This window comes from Rana temporaria, chromosome 7 (assembly GCF_905171775.1).
Source record: "Rana temporaria chromosome 7, aRanTem1.1, whole genome shotgun sequence".
NCBI lineage: Eukaryota > Metazoa > Chordata > Amphibia > Anura > Ranidae > Rana > Rana temporaria.
Window position 1 is genome coordinate 12,060,660 of NC_053495.1, and position 25,833 is coordinate 12,086,492.

Sequence of the window (25,833 nt, forward strand, 5' to 3'; positions counted from 1 at the left end):
TCACAAAGCACTTGTGTGTAAACTTGCGGCGGCGTAGCGTAAAGCCGTCCGGCGCAAGCCCGCCGAATTCAAATGGGGCGTGTACCATTTAAATTAGGCCCGTTCCCACGCCAAACGTTCTGCCCATGCTCCGTTAGGAAATTTCCCGCCGTGCTTTGCGCGAAATTACGGCACCCCAACGTGTTTTTTAAACGGCGACATGCGTAACGTACTTTCGTATTCGTATTCCCGGACGTCTTACGCAAAAAAATTTTTTTTCAAATTCGACGCGGGAACGACGGTCATACTTTAACATGGATGGTGTAATTTTACACCATCTAAATAGCACTCTTAACTTTACGACGGGAAAATCCGTCGTAAGAGAATGCGGCGAACGCGCGTACCTTCGTGGATCGCCATAAACAGCTAATTTGCATACCCGACGCTGGAAAACGACGCCAACTCCACCCAGCGGCCGCCGGAGAATTCCACCTACGATCCGAAGGCGTACGAAGCCAAAAGCCGTCGTATCTTTGTTTGTGAATTACAAATAAAGATACGACGCGGCAAATTTACGCCGGATAAAGATACTCCGGCGTACTTTTTCTGTGAATCTGGCCCAGAATTCTTAATTAAAAGTCAGAATTCTGAGTTTCAAAGTCAGAATTCTTAATTAAAAGTCAGAATTCTGAGTTTAAAAGTCAGAATTCAGAGATTTAATGTCAGAATTCTGAGTTTCAAAGTCAGAATTCTGAGATTTAAAGTCAGAATTCTGAGATTCAAAGTCAGAATTCTGAGATTCAAAGTCAGAATTCTGAGATTTAAAGTCAGAATTCTGGGATTTAAAGTCAGAATTCTGAGATTTAAAGTCAATTGTAGCTTTGCATAAAGAGAATATTATTTTTCCTTTTGTCTCCTTGCATGAGAGGAGCGGAGTCCCATGTGTGACGGTTCATTACAGATATAGCTAATTGGCACACAATGTGTTGAGCTATTGCTACTGAGCCATCAATGACCAGTGCATGCTGGGAGGGCGGGCCCCTATATTAAGGGGGACGGGGCTTTCTCTGTATGGGGCCCACCCATTCTTTTGGCTTTTACGCAATAAATGGTTTATTTTTATGTCCTTTCCTCAAAGCCGGCCGGGGATTTAAATGACCTGAAGAGTTCATTGGCTGGTTTGTTGATCTAACGGCACCTAAGATGCTGATGTGTGATGTGCTTAGAAATGGGTTGCAGGCCGTGGTATTCAGGAGCCGTGCCAGGTGGCTGCACGCTGCTCCTGGCACAAACAATGCCAGGCAGAACACGGTGAAAACGCGTCACAAGTCATTAGAAACCAACAAGAGCACAGGGGGCGCTACAATGTGACAGGCACCTAGATGCTGATACTGTGGGGCTTGCAGCACAATATATACTCTATATACTATATACAATGCTGTGAAAAAGTATTTGCCCCCTTTTTTTTTTGCATATTTGTCACACTTATGCCACATACACACGACCGCTTTTCATGTCATGGAAAAAAACAAGGTTTTTCCCTCTGACCAGCTATCCACCTCCACTAGAGCGCCCTTATTTCCTCCTGTAGTATGTCTGCAGTCTCTGACCATCTCCTGTAGTGTGTCTGCAGTCTCTGACCATCTCATGTAGTATGTCTGCAGTCTCTGACCATCTCCTGTAGTGTGTCTGCAGTCTCTGACCATCTCCTGTAGTATGTCTGCAGTCTCTGACCATCTCCTGTAGTGTGTCTGCAGTCTCTGACCATCTCCTGTAGTGTGTTTGCAGTCTCTAAACATCTCCTGTAGTGTGTCTGCAGTCTCTAAACATCTCCCCTGTAGTGTGTCTGCAGTCTCTAAACATCTCCTGTAGTGTGTTTGCAGTCTCTAAACATCTCCTGTAGTGTGTCTGCAGTCTCTGACCATCTCCTGTAGTATGTCTGCAGTCTCTGACCATCTCCTGTAGTATGTCTGCAGTCTCTGACCATCTCCTGTAGTATGTCTGCAGTCTCTGACCATCTCCTGTAGTGTGTCTGCAGTCTCTGACCATCTTCTGTAGTATGTCTGCAGTCTCTGACCATCTCCTGTAGTATGTCTGAAGTCTCTGACCATCTCCTGTAGTATGTCTGCAGTCTCTGACCATCTCCTGTAGTATGTCTGCAATCTCTAAACAACTCCTGTAGTGTGTCTGCAGTCTTTAAACATCTCCTGTAGTATGTCTGCAGTCTCTAAACATCTCCTGTAGTATGTCTGCAGTCTCTGACCATCTCCTGTAGTATGCCTGCAGTCTCTGACCATCTCCTGTAGTATGTCTGCAGTCTCTAAACATCTCCTGTAGTGTGTCTGCAGTCTCTGACCATCTCCTGTAGTATGTCTGCAGTCTCTGACCATCTCCTGTAGTATGTCTGCAGTCTCTGACCATCTCCTGTAGTGTGTCTGCAGTCTTTAAACATCTCCTGTAGTATGTCTGCAGTCTCTAAACATCTCCTGTAGTGTGTCTGCAGTCTCTGACCATCTCATGTAGTATGTCTGCAGTCTCTGACCATCTCCTGTAGTATGTCTGCAGTCTCTAAACATCTCCTGTAGTGTGTCTGTAGTCTCTAAACATCTCCTGTAGTACATTTGCAGTCTCTGACCATCTCCTGTAGTACGTTCGCAGTCTCTGACCATCTCTTGGCAGGATGAGTTACTGTGGACCTCAACTCTACTGAAATCTTTGAGAATAAGGAATGCCGAGTATGAGCCGGGTCTTTTCATCCAACAACATAAGTACCTTGCTCTACAAATGCTTTTTGGGCTGAGTGTGACAAACACCCTCAGACAGCCTCCATAATCCTTCTATTTAGGTACAAGTACTGGGCCAGATTCACGTAGCCGCGCGGCGGCGTAACGTATCCCCTCTACGTTACACCGCCGCAAGTTTTCAGCGTAAGTGCTTGATTCACAAAGCACTTACCTGTAAACTTGGGGCGGTGTAACGTAAAGCCGTCCGGCACAAGCCCGCCTAATTCAAATGGGGCGTGTACCATTTAAATTAGGCGCGCTCCCGCGCCGAACGTTCTGCGCATGCTCCGTTCGGAAATTTCCCGCCGTGCTTTGCGCGAAATTACGGCGCCCCGACGTGTTTTTTGAACGGCGACGTGTGGAACGTAATTTTGTATTCCCGGACGTCTTATGCAAAAAAAATAAAAAATTTGACGCGGGAACGACGGCCATACTTTAACATGGAGGAGTCATTTTACCCCATCTAAATAGCACTCTTAACTTTGCGACGCAAAAAAACGACGTAAGAGAATGCGACGAACGCGCGTACCTTCGTGGATCGCCGTAATCAGCTAATTTGCATACCCGACGCTGGAAAACGATGCAAACTCCACCCAGCGGCCGCCGGAGAATGACACCTAAGATCCGAAAGCGTACAAAGCCGTACGCCTGTCGGATCTTAGCCAAAAGCCGTCGTATCTTGGTTTGTGAATGACAAATAAAGATACGACACGGCAAATTTGAAAGTAGCAGATACTCCGGCGTACTTTTTCTGTGAATCTGGCCCACTATCTTTATTAAATGAATTCTGCCCGCCACTGACAGAGGAAGGTTGACCCAGATATTAAGTTTAAGCTTAATCATTTGAAGCAGAGGGTCTAGGTAAATTTCAGAGCTTCCGTTTGTGAAAGTGTAATAATTACTCCCAAGTATTTAAATGAGGGCGCCCGTCAAGCGGACAGTCCGCTGCATTCTGAGACTAGGCCTGAGAATAGAGAAACGTCAACACCGATTTCTCAAAATCCTTCTATGCGGGTGCAGGATGTTATAGTTGGAGGAAAATGCCATATCAATGCCCATGGATTTTGGATAAGGTGCCCACAAACCTTTGACCATAGAGTGTAGGTAGGGGTATTATGATGGCAGTAAAGGATCTGTGAACTTTTATTCAAAAGTTGTAAATACAATTATTTTGTAATATTTTCATTCTATCATCTAATGTGGTTTATCACGCTCTGATTAGACATTTTTTCTTACAGTGAGATAAATTGGTTCCGGCTGTGAAGTTTGAAGTAATCCAAGCTGCAGATGACTTTCAGGAGAACAATATGGCGGCGGGAACGGCTGTCTTTCATCCTTGTCGGTAAGAATTTCAAATCAAGAACACACTGACATTGGTGGGAGAGGACCGAGCAATGCCACACTAGTACTGGGGGGGGGGGGGGTCCAGTACAATGATATACTGACACTTGGGGGTCCAGAACAATGACATACTGACACTTAGGGGTCCAGAACAATGATAGACTGACACTTAGGGGTCCAGAATGACATACTGACACTTGGGGGTCCAGAACAATGACACACTGAAACTTGGGGGTCCCAGAACAATGACACACTGACCAGGGGTGTTGCTAGGTGGCAAGAAGACTAGGGGCGGTTTTGGATCCGGGATGGTCATGGCACGGGTTTTTTGGGCTGGGCGGTGGGGGGTAAGCTCACTTGCTGGTTGCTGCCTGGCTTACCATTGCCCATCAATTTTGAACACTAAACTCACCTACCTGACACACTGACCATTACACTGACTACCTGACATACATACACCTACCTGACATACATACACCTACCTGACATACATACACCTACCTGACATACATACACTGACATACATACACCTACCTGACATACATACACTGACTACCTGACATACATACACCTACCTGACTTACATACACTGATTACCTGACATACATACACTGATTACCTGACATACATACACCTACCTGACCTACATACACTTACCTGACATACATACACTGACTACCTGACATACACTAACATACATACACCTACCTGACATACATAAACCTACCTGACATACATACACTGACATACATACACCTACCTGACATACATACACTGACTACCTGACCTACATACACCTACCTGACATACACTGACCTCACCTACCTGACCTACATACACTCACCTACCTGACATACATACACCTACCCGACTTTGCATTTTGCATTTACATTTACTTTGCTGCCTGTTGGACCTAGTTGCCTTTTTACCTTGCTATCACCCGATCGCCCGATCGCTCCTCCGCTGGCCTGATCTCTCCCGATCTATCCGAGAGCCGCCCGCCCGAGCTCCGAGTGGGGATCATCTCAGTGATGTGGCGCGGCGGCGGTATTGTAATTCCTGCCTTCTGGAGCTTGCAGCGCCTATGATGGACGTGACACGTCCCGCGGTCCTGGCATTGGATCAGTGGGACGTCCATCATAGACTTTGCTGGCTCCAGAAGGCGGGACCTGCTATCGCACTCGGCAGGACTAGGCCACAATCGGAGCGGCGGCACTCGGTCACATTGGGCAGAACTCGGCCACACTCGGCGCGGCGGCACTCGGGATCAGAACGGCGGCTATACACTCGGGGCTAACAATGGACAGCTAAATGCCCGTGACTCGGGGCTTTACGGGGACCCATTCGGGGCTCCAGCCTCCTAAGCCCGGGCCTATCGACGCCCCTGATACTGACACTTAGGAATTTAGAACAATGATACACTAACACTTGGGGGGTCCCAGAACAATGATACAATAATACTTGGCGTTCCAGAACAATGACACATTGATACGTGAGGGTCACAGAACAATGACACACTGACACCTGTGTCCTGGAACAATGACATACTGTAGGTACACGTTGGGTGTCCAAACCATGACCCACTGACACTTACCCAGAGGCACACTGATGCTGACACTTGGAGCTCTGGTACAGTTGGGAACCTAGAACAGTGCTACAATAACATTCCCAGGACAGCGGCACATGGCTGGCGTCACACCGCAGAGGCCATTCTTTATTATTGAGCCATTACCTATGATTATAGCTCACGGTATTGACAGCCCCTTGCCAGCATGCGGAGGGTTAATCATGGGATATTGTACCAGCTGGAGCGCCCTGTGAAGCGTGGAATATATGTCTTGTGATTCTAGCGAGGTGCACTGGATGGGAAAGGAATGTAATCTTTCCTCATTGCCGGTAATTTTACAAGAACACAGCGTTCTATCCCGGGAATCACACTCACATATTAACCAATCACAGAGAACGCTGCTTAGACCGCCATGATCAGTTTGTTGTATGATTGCTGATCCTAAACATTACTGTTCCCTGGGTTAGAAATAAAAAACATGGCCCGGATTCACAAAGCACTTGCGCCGACGTATCTCCAGATACGCCGCGTAAGTGCAAATATGCGCCGTCGTATCTGTGCGCCGGACCCACAAACTAAGATACGCCTAAAAACAGGCTTCATCCCAACGACGTAACTTGCCTACGCCGGCGTAGAGTGGGCGCATATTTACGCTGGACGCATGTGGCGCTCCCATTGATTTTGTATTCAAATATGCAAATGAGGGAGATACGGTGATTCACGAACGTACATGCGCCCGACGCAGTGCGCGTAAGTTATATGTCCGGCGTAAAGTTATGCCCTATAAAGGAGGTGTAAGTCAGCAGCAGCCCTGCAAAGGTCTGAACCAGGGAACCCAAGCCGGCGTATTTTTACGTTGGACGTGTGTGACTGGGCGTAGATTACGTTCAGGGCGTACGCAGTGATCCGCCGTATCTTAGGCAGTTGTTCCGACGTGGTTGTGAGCATGCGCACGGGGGTGCCTCTACGTCCCGGCGCATGCGCAGTTCGTTTTACGTATCTGTCTGGCGCTCGGCCCATCATTTTCATGGCGTCACGGCTCATTTGCATGGCTCACGCCCACTTCCACCTACGCCGGCTTACGCCTGAGAAACCCAGCGCAGTTTTGGGAGCACTGGCTTTGTGAATTCCGTGCTTGCCTCTCTGCGCTGCGTCGGCGTAGCGTATATTATTTGCGCTACGGCGGCATAAATGTGCGCCGCTGTCTGTGAATCCGGGCCCATGTCTGTAAAATACACGGGAAAGTCATAAATTCTGATCTGCCTTGTTCTAGGTCAGGGGCATTGAGTCAGCATAACCGGGCAACTAGCATACGTTCTATATTGTAAAAAATAATAATAATATATATTTTTTTTAGATAAATATGGAATTTTTGTGAAACTGCAATCAAAGGTACTAATTTTCTGCTAGAAAAACTGATAGTTTTGCTGGAGATATCAGATTACACACACAGCTGAATTGGTAAGAAAAGGGACACGCCCCCTCTCTCTTCCAGCATAGACTGGTCCACCTTGAAGTTAGCCTGCACTCCATTATAAACCTTTAAATGTCCTTCCTAAAAGCAGGAATTAGGTGGCAGTTATTTATGGTGTGACTTCACCCAAAACTTAATTTTTTTTTGGTTTTGTAAAGAGCGGGAAAAAGGTTAAAGCGGAAGTTTACCCAATTATGTTTTTTTTTCTATTTTCCCCTTAGATGGATGCTCGTTTTGTCTAGGGGAATCGGCTAGTTGTTTTAAAATATGAGCCGTACTTACCGTTTTCGAGATGCATCTTCTCCGTCGCTTCCGGGTATGGGTCTTCGGGAGCGGGCGTTCCTTCTTGATTGACAGTCTTCCGAGAGGCTTCCGACGGTCGCATCCATCGCGTCACTAGTAGCCGAAAGAAGCCGAACGTCGGTGCGGCTCTATACTGCGCCTGCGCACCGACGTTCGGCTTCTTTCAGAAAATCGTGACGCGATGGATGCGACCGTCGGAAGCCTCTCGGAAGACTGTCAATCAAAATAGGAACGCCCAGTCCCGCAGCCCATACCCGGAAGCGGCGGAGAAGATGCATCTTGTAAACGGTAAGTACAGCTCATATTTTAAAACAACTAGCCGATTCCCCTAGACAAAACGAGCAGGAAGCTAAGGGGAAAAAGTGTTATGTGCGGGTGAACCCCCGCTTTAAGACCTTTGCCAAGTTTTTATTGGAGCGCCAGACCAAAATCGGACAAAAGAGACCAAGATCATTTTAATTGTTGATAAAAAAAGAATCATAAAAAAAAAAACTTAACACAGGATAAATCTTGGATGGACTCAGAGAAACCCGTGACTTCACAGATCTGTATTAGGACCAGGTTTGAGCTCTCATCATGGAGGAACAATGCGACATCAATGGAGCTCCATCCTAGTTTATACTGTGTAGTTTATACTGTGTTGAGCCCTGATGAAGGGGGAGTGGTTGTCTCCGAAACGCGCCCTGATTGTCATGGGTATGCAATAGTCTGGCAGCTTACCTGTTTCCATCTGTCCATTAAGAGGCCTGACTCTGTTCTGGTTACCTTCTTATATCCTCTCCTTCCTGTATGGTCCCACCCAGGCCATCCCAGGAAGTCTATATTAACTGTTGCACTACAGGCCTGCAGGGGTTCCCGGCCAAAACTCTCATGGCAGTTTTCCTGCCAGGAAAACTGGGCCGTGTGTACGAGGCATTAGACATTTGTGTGTAGGGGGAAAAAGCTGCCGAGCAGGTTCTCAGTTTTCCCGGCGGACTTTTTACCGCCGGAAAACCGATCGTGTGTACAAGGCATCAGAGATTCCTTGCCTAGGCCAGGATAATGTGTATTTGGCTGCCCACAGCCTTTCGGGATATACACAGGTCACCCATACTTGGAGGCTGTAGAGCCAAAGTATCTCTTTTTCTGACCCTTCAGTCCCATTCAAGACCCATGCCATGTTTGCCCATGCACGGCATCAAGAAAGCATCATCATGGGGCCCGGCTGTGCAAACCAAGAACAGACAGCTGGCTCCCAATTACGGGAGATTCAAGATGGCAGTGTGGAATGGGACATGCGGCAGGTAGGAAAAAGGACAACGCAGGACTTTCTGGGCTTTTGAGCATTTATTCTTCATAAAGGAGCATCAAAGGTAAGTGCAATATGGAAAATAAAATGTATGGTCAGGGTGAAGTTCCTCGTTAAATAGGACAGGCGTGGCATCCACGGCAGAAGCCTTTGGTCTGTTGCGAATCATAAAACGTATGATGTGTGTCACCAAGGCAGTTCATGGCCATTGCCGGGCTGACATTATCACAGTTCTAGATGTTATATTTCCCAGTTCTTGGAAAAAGGCCCATGGCTGACCCCGGGACCGATTATCCAATAATAGGCTCATTGTCAGACTCGTTGCTCCTCTTGCGCTGTTGTTGAGTGGCCACTCCTTGTGTAAGGTAATGTTTAGCCCAGCCTGGTGCTGTCTTCTGTAAGCTCTTAACATTCCTCCCATTCCATGACTGCGATTAACAGCTTTATAAACAGGTAGGAACATATTCACATTAACTCCTTAAAGTCAGACTATCACGCAAATTAGAAAAACAGGCAGTTACACCTGTAGCCGGAGTAGTATCTGTACGACAAAGTACAGGGTAAAACTATCACCCCTAGCACCAAAGTCAAAAGTCTCGGAGTCATTTTCGATACCTACATGACAATGGATGCACAAATAGGGTCAGTAGTCAGCGGATCTCACCATCTGCTGCGCCTACTACGCAGACTCACGCCCTTTATCCCGAAAGAGGACATTGCAGTCGTGGTGGGAACAATCAATTCAAGGCTCGACTACGCAAATGCCCTCTATCTAGGACTCCCCAAATACCAAATCACTCGTCTGCAAGTCGTTCAAAATACGGCCGCTCGACTAGTGACTGGGAAAAAAACATGGGAATCAATCTCACCTTCACTGAGATCCCTTCATTGGTTGCCAGTAAAAGACAGAATCACTTTCAAGGCACTCTGCCTAATGCATAAGTGTATTTAAGGCAACGCCCCCCAATATCTTTGCGAAAAAAATAAAAGCCCATAACCCCAATCGCATTCTGCGATCCACCAATCAAAACCTCCTCCAGATACCCAAAGCCAGATACAAGTCCAAAGGAGATCGAAGATTTGCAGTCCAGGGACGTCGCCTGTGGAATGCACTACCAACCACCATCCGACTGGAGTCGGACCACTTGGCCTTCAGGAGAAAGATTAAAACCCATCTCTTCTGAGGTCAAGGGGTTCCTTACCCATGAAATGGTTACAGCGCCCAGAGGCGATTCAGTTCGGATGTGTTGCGCTTTACCATAGGTGTGCGCAGCCTATTGCATTAGGGTGTGCACTCCAAAGCCCAAACACACACTACCGATTGCTCACGGTGTTCATTCAGAAAGGGAAGGGGGCCGGTAAATTACCTATTTACTGGCCCCTTCCCCACTCCTAAAACATCCCAGCAGCAACTGCCAATAGGAGAGGAGGGAAGCTGTCAGCGCTGCGGGGGGGGAAAGATGGGAGCCAGGGCAGTCGGAGAATCTGTGCTGCACAGGGTGATTAGGGTGTGCCTGGGCACACCTGGCACACCCTGTGCGCACGCCTATGCGCTTTACAAGTTTCTCACTCACTCACTCACTCACTCACTCAAGGGTCCATCTTGGTACATTTCATCAAAGAGGTCCTTTCAATTGAACGTGCTGGAAGTGCACCAACAATTAGACCTGTGCGTTTCTTACCAACGCACAGCACCACAATGCATGGTAGTGTGCCAGCATGCTTCGTGGTGTGCTGCAACACATTTGCATTGGAGGTATGTTGGGTTAGTGCAGTGGTGGGGGTGGGGAGCTGTACAATGGATGACACTGTAATGTGCTAGCATACATATCATGCAAGGGGACCACATTTCTAAACTACTAGAGGGCGCACCCCCCTCCTCAGCTGTGCTGTAACGAATCACAGCACAGCCGAGGAGGTGGGTGCGCCCTCTACCCAGTACTGTCAGTGAGGAAAGCGACGATGTGGCAACCTTTTTTGAGGGGCATCAGATTGGCCCAGGGGAGCAGGGTGTCTGTGTCAGTTCTATTGTCCTGGAATGGGAACCCACGATCCGGGACAGGAAGGGAGTAACCGCTCCAGGTGGGTGTGTTGAGAAGATCAGCAACAGCTCAGGAAATCAAGGGTGCTGGCGATGCACAAAGCAATTGATATGAGGAAAGACGGGATGGACAGCCGCACTCCAGAAAAACCATAAGGTTGTCTTTATTGTAAAAAGGATAAAAATGCACTACAAAACAAGCAGAACACAGGAAAAGGAAAAACAGCCTACGCGTTTCACACTCCAATTAGTGCTTAGTCATGGCTGGTCATGGATGGAGCTTGTCATCTCATGTCTATGGATATGTCTACAGATATGGCTGGCTTTTGCCATCTCATGTCTATGGATATGTCTACAGATATGGCTGGCTTTTGCCATCTCATGTCTATGACTATGCTACAGCTGTGGCTGGCTTTTGCCATCTCATGTCTATGGATATGTCTACAGCTGTGGCTGGCTTTTGCCATCTCGGGTCTATGGCTATGTCTACAGCTATGGCTGACTTTTGCCATCTCAGGTCTACAGCTATGTCTACAGCTGGCTTTTGCCATCTCATGTCTATGGATATGTCTACAGCTATGGCTGGCTTTTGCCATCTCGGGTCTATGGCTATGTCTACAGCTATGGCTGGCTTTTGCCATCTCAGGTCTACAGCTATGTCTACAGCTATGGCTGGCTTTTGCCATCTCATGTCTATGGATACGTCTACAGCTATGGCTGGCTTTTGCCATCTCATGTCTATGGCTATGTCTACAGCTATGGCTGGCTTTTGACATCTCAGGTCTACGGCTATGTCTACAACTATGGCTGGCTTTTTCCATCTCAGGTCTACAGCTATGTCTACAGCTATGGCTGGCTTTTGCCATCTCATGTCTATGGCTATGTCTAGATCCATGGCTGGCTCTTGCCATCTCATGGCTATGGCTATGTCTACAGATATGGCTGGCTTTTGGCATCTCAGGTCTACGGCTATGTCTACAGCTATGGCTGGCTTTTGTCATCTCAGGTCTATGGCTATGTCTTCAGCTATGGCTGGCTTTTGCCATCTCAGGTCTACGGCTATGTCTTCAGCTATGGCTGGCTTTTGCCATCTCATGTCTACGGCTATGTCTACAGCTATGGCTGGCTTTTGCCATCTCATGTCCATGCTATGTCTATAGCTAGCCTAACATATAGCCAGTATAATTAGGGGTGTGGTCAGGTCATGTAATTCACATAAAACATTTGGCACCATAGGGTATACCACTTCTTCACCTTAAAAAAATTAGATCACCCACAATCAACTTTTTCCTCCTTAGTTCCCCATTCAATCCATCCATCTGTCACAGCGAAGAGTAGCTTTTCTCTCCCCCCTGTTCAATCTTCAATTTTATAATGAACATTATTGGGAAGCTACAAGAAGAGTAAGTAGTCCACCCACCACAGAACGTGAGACCCCCAAATGGCCTGTATAGAGACCACAATATGGCGGTAGGGGGTGAACTCATTGCTGATGACCATTCTGTAAGAAGCCACTGAGCCTTCCAGATAGCAATAGTTAGTAGACCAGTCCTTTAATATTAAAATGAAACAGCCAAACAGTCTTATGACAAAATAAGAAACTATACCGAGCTGGAAAAAATTCCCTACTCTTGTACGGAATGTAATAATTGAGCACTGAGGTATTTTATCAGGTGGCCTGTTATTTAAACATTTAATAATAGGCGGTGACAGCACTTCCTAGAGAATTTTATCTTCTCCAAATACATACTTGAAGGCAGGATGCTTCTTACATTGGATCACTTGATTGAGAAGAGTCAAATATACTGAAGGGGGTGGCAGCGCTGGAACGAAGGGAAAATAGGAGGTACAGTACATGCCACCAGAGAGGTGGATAAACTACCTCCCAGGGCTTTTTTTTCTCAGAGAAGAGGTGCAGGAACTCCCTACTTTCATGTCACCTGTTGTGTCCACCCCCTACCCACCTCCGAGCACCATTCCTTGGTTCCAACCCTCTACTTACCTCTGAGCACCATTCTTTGGTTCTACCCCCTACCCACCTATGAGCACCATTCCTTGGTTCCACTCCCTACCAACCTCTGAGCACCATTCCTTGGTTCCACCCCCTACCCACCTCCGAGCACCATTCCTTGGTTCCACCCCCTACCCACCTCTGAGCACCATTCCTTTGTTCCACCCCCTACGAGCACCATTCGTTGGTTTCACCTCCTATCCACCTCCGAGCACCATCCATCGGTTTCACCTCCTACCCACCTCCCAGCACCATTCTTTGGTTCCATTCCCTACCCACCTCCGAGCACCATTCTTTGGTTCCATTCCCTACCCACCTCCGAGCACCATTCCTTGGTTCCACTCCCTACCCACCCCCGAGCACCATTTCTTGGTTCCACTCCCTACCCACCTCCGAGCACCATTACCTGGTTCCACTCCATACCCACCTCCGAGCACCATTCCTTGGTTTTCCGCCCCCTACCCACCTCTCAGTAATGGATTCAGAACCAAGTATCAATTTGTGGTGCTAAGTAATTGGTATATGATAGGAAGTAAAATAGATCCCCTATAGCCAGCAACAATAGACTCTAAACAGCTAGCAATAATAGACCCCTCCCTCAACAGATGTCTCCCAGTAGTATAAGAGCCCTCCAGCAACACTAGATCCTCTACCAGCGACAACTGACCTCCCCAACATCAATAGACTCTACCCCTGTAAAAATAGATCCCTTCCAGCAACAATAGATCCCCCAGCAGCCTGCATTAATAGACCCTCCAGTACACCCCAGCACCCCTTGCCATTACATACATTCAGAGCTGGAGGTGCCGGAATTGTGTTCCCCCATGTTCCTGCTGAAAAAAAGCCCTGTTACCTTCCAATTTTACTGGGGGGGCTGCCATTTTGATTTGTCTAGAGCAGTGGTGTGACGTCGGCACATTGCTCCACCTTATGCGGTTTGTCACAAGCTGACGTCGTCCTGGGCTGACGTTGCAGACTCTCTGCCTTCCCAGCCCATGGCCAGAAAGGGTAGATCCATTTAAACCAGGAGGAACTGGGCCCATCCAGTTTTTTCCTGTGCCCCAACTGCCTGTGGGAGCCCAAGTTTCCGTTCTAGCCGGTACTAGCCTTCAAAGCCTCCATCATACCAGCAGGGATACTATACAGCAGTGGCACTGGCCATCAACCCTATCCTCAGGGCCCACTAACAGGCCAAATTTTATGTATTAACTTAGGGAGATGCAGACTAGGATACTGCAATCACTGAGCAGCAAATGATATCACCTGTGATGTATTTCAGTTATCTTGCAAACCTGGCCTGTTAGTGGGCCCTGAGGACAGGGTTGATGACCACTGCTATACGGCCCGATATTTCAGCTCTTGGTGGGCCAGAGTGACAGCATAGCACCCATTCTGAACACTGATAAGAACAGATACTACACTTGATCTTGGCCAAAAGGCAGAGAAGCGGCTCTACAAGTTGTGTACGGCTCACAGCTAGATGATGCTGGACATCTTCCAGCCAGGCAATGCGCATAGTTGCCAACAGTCCCGAAATTTCCCGGGACATTCCTGGTACGTAGACCCTCATCCTGGTCTTACCGTGTCCCGGGACTTCATAGGAAATTGGCGTTTTCCCTAATTTTCACCAGAGCCGGCGCTAGAGGTTTGAGGCCGGTACTAGTGAATTGTCTCCGCTCCGTTACAGAAGTCCAGCTCTCGTGAGGAAGAAACAGGAGGTGGAGCCCGGGTGGCTGCTCCATTTCTATTGGCAACCATTTTTTTCTTGCTACGTGCGCCCTTGATACACCACGCCTACAAATGAATGCCCCGCCCCCTAATTATAATAAGACTCTGCCTACAGACAAAAAAGTGTCCCTATAATTTTCATGAGAATGTTGGCAACTATAAATGCGGTGGAATCTGTCTGACTTGCTGCAGCTTCTAATGCACATTTTTTCTATTGAAAAGCTCATGGCGTGCAAAACACTCCCAAAAAACTTCCACCCGGTACATAAAAAATGTGCACACACATAAAGAGGTGCAACAAAAAAGTGCAGACGGGTGCTTACGTCAATTGGTCCTCCGTAAGAAGGACCCAACCCTGATCCCCTGGGGCGTTAGGCTCCTGACAGGGACTGAGGTACTCACAGGTCTGTGCAACCGAAGCCAACACATTCTTTAGAGGGTCTTTTGGCTAAGATCAAGTGTAGTATCTGTTCTTATCAGTTGCCAATAGGTGGTGCTAAACTGACTGTCCCCAGTACCCTGTGAGAGGGGGAACGGGATGGCAGTCGGCGGGCGCTAAGCCTGTTGGCGTGGAGGTGAAAGCCTTCTGATCGGGACAGAGAGGCATGAGGTCGAAGCCAAGAGGCCGGGTCCCTGGCCTTTGGCCTGGATTTGGTGGTATCTGCCCCAGTCAGTTGTTCTGGAGAGAACCCTTGCTCCTCCTTTTACCGGGAGGAATGGGTAGTATTTCCAGAATGTGATTAGGTGGGAGAGATAGGGGTTGTGGGTAGTAGCCTGCTTAGGTGGGCTCTCCCTGACCTCTTCTCCCACCTTCCTGGCTGGGAAGGGTGCTGCTGGTCCGGACCGAGGGCTAGGGACCGTTGAAAAGCCTGTGGAGATAGTGCCCCTGGAGTGGCAGTCCAGGGGTGCCATACATTGCACTGAGTGTGTGAGGGGCACTCAACGTGTGGCACCTTTTTGGTCACTAATCCCCACATACACCTTTTTGACACCTGCCTCTAGGGCTGAGCCTTTTGGCTAGGACCAGTGGAATTTTTGTTTCCTGGCCGGAGGGCCGGCCAATGTATTGCACATTGGTCACTTTCCTCACTCTCCCATCTTCCTTCTTCCCCACTTTCCTTTTTTATTTTACCCCGTGTTTGTCTTGTTTTGTCACTTTTTTTGTTTGGTGCTTGGCACTTTAAGTGTGGCGAGTAGGGTGCTGTTCCTCGGGCCTGCCTCTGAAAGTCTTGGGAGTTGGTGGACATAGCCTTCTGGCTTAGTTCGCCGGCTCTCATGGGGTCTCCCTTTGGGGGAGCCTCACCGAGGAGGGTTCTGTTTCGGCAGTCCCTCCGAGGATGTTGGGTCCTTGTGGCTTCGGCTGCTTGGACCAAGATGGGTCCATATGGCTACGGCTGTATGGACCACTGTTACTCTTTTTCCTGTCAGGAGCCTAACGCCCTAGGGAATCAGAGCTGGGTCCTCTTTTGAGGACCATTTGCTGATGGCACCCGTCGCAGTTTTTTGTTTTTCACTCTCTATGTGTGTGCACATTTTTTCCTGCACCGGGTGGAGTTTTTGGGTTGTGTTTTGCACGCCACAGGCTTTTCAATAGAAAAAAAATTCCTTAGAGGGTCTGCCGAAACAGAACCCTCCCAGTACTAGGTGGGGCTCCCCCGAAGGGAGACCCCATGAGAGCAGGCGAACTAAGCCAGAAGGCCATGTCCACCCACTCCCAAGACGTTCAGGGCTGGCCCGAGGACCCGCACCCTACTAATCAAACGTGACAAACGTGACAAACGTGAGCACCAAACAAAAAAATACATAAAAGTGACAAACAAAGGGGAAACAAAAAAAGAAAGTGGGGGAGAAGGAAGTTGAGGAGAGTGAAAAGGTGACCATTGAGCAGTACAATGGCCGTCCCTCCGGCCAGGAATCAAAAATTCCTCTGGTCCTGACCAAAAGGCCTGGCCCTAGAGACAGGTGGTTAAAAAGTGTGATATAGTGACGTGACCAAGGTGCCAAAAAGCAAATGTGCCGGTAGAAACACAAGTGCAATTACGGCACCCCTGGACTGCCACTCCAGGGGCACATCACCATAGGCTTTTTAACGGAGCGCCCAGCCCACATGCACATTGTGAGAAGCTCACAATGTGCTGTGAAATCGGAGTAAACTATTCTGTCCAAGAGAGGAGCCGGTACAACTGTGCAAGACTCAAGGCAAGGTTAGAGTTTGGCCTTCAACCTCCGTGCAGCCAGAACAGACACAGCCCAGTAACCCCCCCTAAAAAAAATAACACAAAGTTCATTAGCTGAACGTATTGAAACCTGCTGATGGCAATATGGAGCCGCCGCTGGTGCAAGCCACCAGAGCTCATCATTCTCCTCCCGGGCCAAACACAACCGGCGGCCTTTGATCGCAGACAACATAGGAAGCATGATTAAGTAGGAGGAGAGAGAAGAATAGGGGGACCAGGATGTGGCACAGAGGGGTTTTCATCCAGAACAATTCATAGTCACTGAGTTGTACTGACACAGCACGGATATTTGATTGGCCACGCCCTCCGCATATCTCCTGCCTAATCTACCGGCTGGGGCCACAGACACGCCAACGGCTTTCAGTGAATACAAGGATTTCTTTTTTTCATTCAGCCGTATTATTTTTCCTGCAAATCTTCTTTTGTTAGCTTTGCATTAATCTTAAACACGAACACCTACGGAAAAAAAAAAAAAAAAAAAAATTCATGGGTCTCGGATAGACGTCCTGGGACTGTCGGGCTGCCCCGACCTGTACACTCAAGTTGGCCAGAACAATGTGTGCAATGTAGGAAGACTAAGAGCAGGAGAATTCTAGGATTTATTATCACTGCTGGAGATATGAGGCCCCATTGTAGCCAGTCTACTGTTTTATTGAAGGCCAAACCTAATATTTCAGGTTTCCATAATCAACTTAGATACGCAGACATGTGATGACAACAAAAGACTAAATGCTCCCAACCCCCCCCCCCCCCAACCCCCCGGTATGTCCTTTTTGTAAAGGTTTTTTTTATTTTTTACATTTTTGTCTAAGGATAGATAGTGTAGACCCCTGTGTTCTCAGAGACAGTATACCCATGTGTACTCTGAGACAGTCCACCCATGTGTCCTCTGAGACAGTCCACCCATGTGTCCTCTGAGACAGTCCACCCATGTGTACTCTGAGAAAGTCCACCCATGTGTCCTCTGAGACAGTCCACCCATGTGTCCTTTGAGACAGTCCTCCCATGTGTACCCTGAGACAGTCCACCCAGGTGTCCTCTCAAACAGTCCACCAACGTGTCCTCTGAGACAGTCCACCCATGTGTACCCTGAGATATTCCACCCATGTGTACCCTGAGACAGTCCACCCATGTGTATTCTGAGACAGTCCACCCATGTGTCCTCTGAGACAGTTCACCCATGTGTACTCTGAGACAGTCCACCCATGTGTCCTCTGAGACAGTCCACCCATGTGTACTCTGAGAAAGTCCACCCATGTGTCCTCTGAGACAGTCCACCCATGTGTCCTCTGAGACAGTCCACCCATGTGTACTCTGAGAAAGTCCACCCATGTGTCCTCTGAGACAGTCCACCCATGTGTACCCTGAGACAGTCGACCCATGTGTCCTCTCAACCAGTCCACCCATGTGTCCTCTCAACCAGTCCACCCATGTGTCCTCTGAGACAGTCCACCCATGTGTCCTCTGAGACAGTCCACCCATGTGTCCTCTGAAACAGTCCACCCATATGTACCCTGAGACAGTCGACCCATGTCAAACAGTCCACCCATGTGTCCTCTGAGACAGTCCACCCATGTGTCCTTTGAGACAGTCCACCCATGTGTGCCCTGAGACAGTCCTCCCATGTGTACCCTGAGACAGTCCACCCAGGTGTCCTCTCAAACAGTCCACCAACGTGTCCTCTGAGACAGTCCACCCATGTGTACCCTGAGATATTCCACCCATGTGTACCCTGAGATATTCCACCCATGTGTACCCTGAGACAGTCCACCCATGTGTACCCTGAGACAGTCCACCCATGGCACAGAGGGGTTTTCATCCAGAACAATTCATAGTCACTGAGTTGTACTGACACAGCACGGATATTTGATTGGCCACGCCCTCCGCATATCTCCTGCCTAATCTACCGGCTGGGGCCACAGACACGCCAACGGCTTTCAGTGAATACAAGGATTTCTTTTTTTCATTCAGCCGTATTATTTTTCCTGCAAATCTTCTTTTGTTAGCTTTGCATTAATCTTAAACACGAACACCTACGGAAAAAAAAAAAAAAAATTCATGGGTCTCGGATAGACGTACTGGGACTGTCAAGCTGCCCCGACCTGTACACTCAAGTTGGCCAGAACAATGTGTGCAATGTAGGAAGACTAAGAGCAGGAGAATTCTAGGATTTATTATCACTGCTGGAGATATGAGGCCCCATTGTAGCCAGTCTACTGTTTTATTGAAGGCCAAACCTAATATTTCAGGTTTCCATAATCAACTTAGATACGCAGACATGTGATGACAACAAAAGACTAAATGCTCCCAACCCCCCAACCCCCCAGTATGTCCTTTTTGTAAAGTTTTTTTTATTTTTTACATTTTTGTCTAAGGATAGATAGTGTAGACCCCTGTGTTCTCAGAGACAGTATACCCATGTGTACTCTGAGACAGTCCACCCATGTGTCCTCTGAGACAGTCCACCCATGTGTCCTCTGAGACAGTCCACCCATGTGTACTCTGAGAAAGTCCACCCATGTGTCCTCTGAGACAGTCCACCCATGTGTCCTTTGAGACAGTCCTCCCATGTGTACCCTGAGACAGTCCACCCAGGTGTCCTCTCAAACAGTCCACCAACGTGTCCTCTGAGACAGTCCACCCATGTGTACCCTGAGACAGTCCACCCATGTGTATTCTGAGACAGTCCACCCATGTGTACTCTGAGACAGTCTTCCCATGTGTATCCTGAGATATTCCACCCATGTGTACTCTGAGACAGTCCACCCATGTGTCCTCTGAGACAGTCCACCCATGTGTACTCTGAGAAAGTCCACCCATGTGTCCTCTGAGACAGTCCACCCATGTGTCCTCTGAGACAGTCCACCCATGTGTCCTCTGAGAAAGTCCACCCATGTGTCCTCTGAGAAAGTCCACCCATGTGTCCTCTGAGACAGTCCACCCATGTGTACCCTGAGACAGTCGACCCATGTGTCCTCTCAACCAGTCCACCCATGTGTCCTCTCAACCAGTCCACCCATGTGTACTCTGAGAAAGTCCACCCATGTGTCCTCTGAGACAGTCCACCCATGTGTCCTCTGAGACAGTCCACCCATGTGTCCTCTGAAACAGTCCACCCATATGTACCCTGAGACAGTCGACCCATGTCAAACAGTCCACCCATGTGTCCTCTGAGACAGTCCACCCATGTGTCCTTTGAGACAGTCCACCCATGTGTGCCCTGAGACAGTCCTCCCATGTGTACCCTGAGACAGTCCACCCAGGTGTCCTCTCAAACAGTCCACCAACGTGTCCTCTGAGACAGTCCACCCATGTGTACCCTGAGATATTCCACCCATGTGTACCCTGAGATATTCCACCCATGTGTACCCTGAGACAGTCCACCCATGTGTACCCTGAGATATTCCACCCATGTGTACCCTGAGACAGTCCACCCATGTGTATTCTGAGACAGTCCACCCATGTGTCCTCTGAGACAGTTCACCCATGTGTACTCTGAGACAGTCCACCCATGTGTCCTCTGAGACAGTCCACCCATGTGTACTCTGAGAAAGTCCACCCATGTGTCCTCTGAGACAGTCCACCCATGTGTCCTCTGAGACAGTCCACCCATGTGTACTCTGAGAAAGTCCACCCATGTGTCCTCTGAGACAGTCCACCCATGTGTACCCTGAGACAGTCGACCCATGTGTCCTCTCAACCAGTCCACCCATGTGTCCTCTCAACCAGTCCACCCATGTGTACTCTGAGAAAGTCCACCCATGTGTCCTCTGAGACAGTCCACCCATGTGTCCTCTGAAACAGTCCACCCATATGTACCCTGAGACAGTCGACCCATGTCAAACAGTCCACCCATGTGTCCTCTGAGACAGTCCACCCATGTGTCCTTTGAGACAGTCCACCCATGTGTGCCCTGAGACAGTCCTCCCATGTGTACCCTGAGACAGTCCACCCAGGTGTCCTCTCAAACAGTCCACCAACGTGTCCTCTGAGACAGTCCACCCATGTGTACCCTGAGATATTCCACCCATGTGTACCCTGAGATATTCCACCCATGTGTACCCTGAGACAGTCCACCCATGTGTATTCTGAGACAGTCCAGCCATGTGTACTCTGAGACAGTCTTCCCATGTGTATCCTGAGATATTCCACCCATGTGTACTCTGAGACAGTCCACCCATGTGTCCTCTGAGACAGTCCACCCATGTGTCCTCTGAGACAGTCCACCCATGTGTACCCTGAGACAGTTCACCCATGTGTACCCTGTTAGGCCCCGTACACACGACCGAGTTTCTCTGCAGAATTCAGCCAGAAACTCGGTCGGAGCTGGATTCTGCCGAGAAACTTGGTCGTGTGTACACTTTTCAGCGAGGAAGCCGACGAGGAACTCGTCGGGCCGAATAGAGAACATGTTCTCTATTTCCTCGTTGTTCAATGAGGAAAGTCGGCCCGCCGAGATCCTCGACGGCTTCAACACTGAACTCGACGAGGAACTCGATGTGTTTGGCATGTCGAGTTCCTCGGACGTGTGTACGGGGCCTGACAGTCCACATGTCTGAGACAGTTCACCCATGTGTACTCTGAGACAGTCCTCCCATGTGTACCCTGAGACAATTGAACTATGTGTCCTCTCAAACAGTCCACTCATGTGTCCTCTGAGACAGTCCACCCATGTGTACTCTGAGACAGTCCTCCCATGTGTACCCTGAGACAATTGAACTATATGTCCTCTCAAACAGTCCACCCATGTGTCCTCTGAGACAGTCCACCCATGTGTACCCTGAGACAGTCCACCCGTGTGTCCTCTGAGACAGTCCACCCATGTGTCCTCTGAGACAGTCTACCCATGTGTCCTCAGAGACAGTTCACCTATGTGTCCTCTGAGACAGTCCACCCATGTGTACCCTGAGACAGTTCACCCATGTGTCCTCTGAGAAATTTCACCCATGAGTCCTCTGAGACAGTCCACCCATGTGTACCCTGAGACAGTCGACCCATGTGTCCTCTCAACCAGTCCACCCATGTGTCCTCTCAACCAGTCCACCCATGTGTCCTCTCAACCAGTCCACCCATGTGTACTCTGAGAAAGTCCACCCATGTGTCCTCTGAGACAGTCCACCCATGTGTCCTCTGAGACAGTCCACCCATGTGTCCTCTGAGACAGTCCACCCATGTGTCCTCTGAGAAATTTCACCCATGAGTCCTCTGAGAAATTCCACCCATGTGTCCTCAGAGACAGTCCGCCCATGTGTCCTCAGAGACAGTCCACCCATGTGTCCTCTGAGACAGTCCACCCATGTGTCCTCTGAGAAATGGCACCCATGTGTCCTCAGAGACAGTCCACCCATGTGTCCTCTGAGACAGTCCACCCATGTGTCCTCTGAGACAGTCCACCCATGTGTCCTCTGAGACATTTGTCCCAATTGCATATTCCAAAACCATCACAGGTCAGTGTGGACCTAACTAAAGAAAGGGCTTCTAAAAAAATTGTAAAGTAAATTGGAAACCTTTTCTGTTGATGAAAACGATGGAAACGATGAAATCCCCCGGGCCTAAGAAAAGCGGTGATTGACGGGTGTACAGAATCTGCTGGATATCAGGTTGTGAGACTTCCTTCTGGATATATAAATGTAAATCACGCCTGTGATCTCCGACACGTGCTGATCCCGTACATCAACTGCCTGACCTGACATGACTTATCAGCCGGGGTGATGACTGCAGAGCAGGTGAATGGAGGACACGGGGCTGGAGGCCTGAAACAACCGAGGAAGCAATTAATAATGCCTAAAGAATTTATCGGGGAAACACAATCCGGCGATGTGCAGCAATCCAAAGCAGCCAAAAAGAAATCGACAGTTTTAACTACACCCATTTGCTGTGATTTGATTGGTTGGTATAGGTACTGCGTAACACTTTAGGGGAATATATATATATAAATAAAAGGGCATGTACATTCATTCTGTGCAAAGGGATACAAAAATCGAGCGTTAATAATCTATTAGCTCTCCAATGTTATTCATTCATAGGAAATAGAGTGAGACAAGAAAATACTACATTATGGCCACTAGATGGAGGTGATGATCACAAGAAATACTTATTTACAATGATCGTCAGCTCCATCTAGTGACCATAATGCAGTATTTTGACTTTATTCTGTAAGAACCAATGACATTCAACCTGGAGAGGTGATAGACTAATAACATTACATTTTTTTCCATTAATAGAACAAATGTACATGCAGTTTTACTGAACTGATAGTTCTGCAACTTTTTTTTTTTTAATATAAATAAACCTTTTTTTTTTTTTTGCAAAGTTATTACAAATCTAATAACTGCCTTTAATTTACTTATGTATTCCTGACCATACACTATACAATCTGATTGTACAATCTTCATTTAGAATATGAGTCTCCAAACTTTCTAAACAAGAGGCCAGTTTACTGTTCCTCCGACTTTAGAGGGGCCAGTTGGTGTCAGTGGAAGGAATAGTGCCCCATCATTGGTGTCAGTGGGAGGAATAGTGCCCCATCATTGGTGTCAGTGGGAGGAATAGTGTCCCATCATTGGTGTCAGTGGGAGGAATAGTGCCCCATCATTGTTGGTGTTAGTGGGAGGAATAGTGCCCCATCATTGTTAGTGTTAGTGGGAGGAATAGTGCCCCATCATTGGTGTCAGTGGGAGGAATTATGACCTATTGTTGGTGTCAGTGGAAGGAATAGTGCGCCCATTGTTGGTGTCAGTGGGAGGAATAGTGCCCCATAGTTGGTGTCAGTGGGATGTATCGTGCCCCATCATTGGTGTCAGAGGGTGAAAAGATGCCCCATTGTTGGTGTCAGTGGAAGGAATAGTGCCCCATCATTGTTTGTGCCAGTGGGAGGAATAGTGTCCCATCATTGTTGGTGTCAGTGGGAGGAATAGTGCCCCATCATTGTTGGTGTCAGTGGGAGAAATAGTGACCCATCATTGTTGTGTCAGTGGAAGGAATAGTGCCTCATTGTTGGTGTCAGTGGGAGGAATAGTGCCCCATCATTGTTGGTGTCAGTGGGAGGCATAGTGCCTCATTGTTGGTGTTAGTGGGAGGAATAGTGCCTCATTGTTGGTGTTAGTGGGAGAAATAGTGCCCCATCATTGTTGGTGTCAGTGGGAGGAATAGTGCCCCATCATTGTTTGTGTCCGTGGGAGGAATAGTTCCCCATTGTTAGTATCAGTGGGAGGAATAATGCCATATTGTTTGTGTCAGTGGAGGGAATAGTGCCTCATTGTTGTGTCAGTGGGAGGAATAGTGCCCCATCATTGATGTCAGTGGGAGGAATTATGACCCATTGTTGGTGTCAGTGGGAGAAATAGTACCCCATAGTTGGTGTCAGTGGAAGGAATAGTGCCCCATAGTTGGTGTCAGTGGAAGGAATAGTGCCCCATCACTGGTGTCAGTGGAAGGAATAGTGCCTCATTGTTGGTGTCAGTGGAAGGAATAGTGCCCCATCATTGGTGTCAGTGGGAGGAATAATGCCCCATTGTTGGTGTCAGTGGGAGGAACACTGCCCCAAGGGAAAGATAAAGGTAAAGGGCCGCAGTTTGGAGACCCCTGCTTTATATCATTAGCCATGTAGTGCAGAGAGATTCCTGTGTGGATACAAGCTTGTTTCGGGGTCCTCCTCATATTATATATGATGCATCAGATATATTGGACTCCAGACTCTCCGAACTGACTGGTCCAATCAGTGTGATGAATCATTGTATACAGCCCAGTTCATACTATTGCTCTGCGACAACACGTGCAGTACTGTAATGCATGGAAGTGTGGAAAACTTCTCCAACGTGTTTCGCCCTTTTTGAGGCATTGAGGGCGAAACGCGTTGGAGAAATACAGGAGCAGAATCCCTCTTTTACCCATTTCATTCACATTTACGCAACAGGGAGTCGGTGTCTGTGCGTCACATTAACATTGGGCATAATGCACATCAATGCGCAGGCGCTGGCGCAGCACAACGGTGAGAACGGGGCGTGATGGGACCCCTAAATCATGAATATTCCCTTTGTTTCTTCACAGCTCTGGTTCTGGTTGTACGGGGTGAAGAGCCGGACACAATACAACACGGGTGTACCAATGGAGGATGCTACCCCGCCACAGGAAACCTTCTCACTGGTCGAGACAACAACCTCGGCGCCACATCCACGTGTGGAATGGAAAGGAGCCAGGAGTACTGCATTGTCAGCCATCTATCGGTACGGCAATCATCTATTTATTGGTTTCCTATCTTATTATAAGACTCAGGGGTTCAGGTCATTAAGCTATAAGGACTAGTTCACGCTAGTGGTTGGGGGCCCCGCCCCTTCCGTTCATTGGATTTCAATGCTGTCAATCAGGGAAACTCAGCATCACAAGTGGGCGTTACCAATGCAAATACAGCCTGCCTGGGAACGCCCACTTTTCCAGACTGATATCCACCCATCAAGACATTTGGGTATTTGCATAACTCCTCCCAAAAGCCAGCCCCCTTCTTGCATCTATGCAAATACAGCCTGCCTGGGAACGCCCACTTCTCCAGACTGATATCCACCAATTAAGACATTTTTATATATGCATAACTCCTCCCAAAAGCCAGCCCCCTTCTTGCATCTATGCAAATACAGCTTGCCTGGGAACGCCCACTTCCCAAGACATTTTGATATTTGCATAGCTCCTCCCAAAAGCCAGCCCCCTTTCTTGCATCTATGCAAATACAACCTGCCTGGGAACGCCCACTTCTCCAGACTCCAGAACGCCCACTTTTTCAGTGCCGTCAATCAGGGAAACTCAACATCACAAGTGGGCGTTACCTATGCAAATACAGCCTGCCTAGGAAACGCCCACTTCTCCAGACTGATATCCACCCATCAAGACATTTCGATATTTGCATAGCTCCTCCCAAAAGCCAGCCCCCTTCTTGCATCTATGCAAATACAACCTGCCTGGGAATGCCCACTTCTCAAGACATTTTGATATTTGCATAGCTCCTCCCAAAAGCCAGCCCCCTTCTTGCATCTATGCAAATACAACCTGCCTGGGAATGCCCACTTCTCAAGACATTTTGATATTTGC

At 48.3% G+C, this 25,833-nt stretch overlaps 1 protein-coding gene and 1 pseudogene across 2 annotated transcripts in view; one reads left to right on the forward strand and one right to left on the reverse strand.

Moving 5' to 3' along the window:
• The window catches only part of LOC120945056 (laminin subunit beta-4-like), a 126,378-nt gene that overhangs the window by 20,325 nt on the left and 80,220 nt on the right, over positions 1–25,833 (forward strand). For both annotated transcript variants that reach the window (XM_040358906.1, XM_040358907.1), the window contains exons 2-3: positions 4,001–4,104; positions 24,802–24,977. In XM_040358906.1, the coding sequence (XP_040214840.1) occupies positions 4,050–4,104; positions 24,802–24,977 (231 nt within the window). In that variant the 5' untranslated portion in view covers positions 4,001–4,049. The remainder of the gene's footprint in view (positions 1–4,000; positions 4,105–24,801; positions 24,978–25,833) is intronic.
• Positions 13,999–14,238, reverse strand: LOC120946321 (annotated as a pseudogene).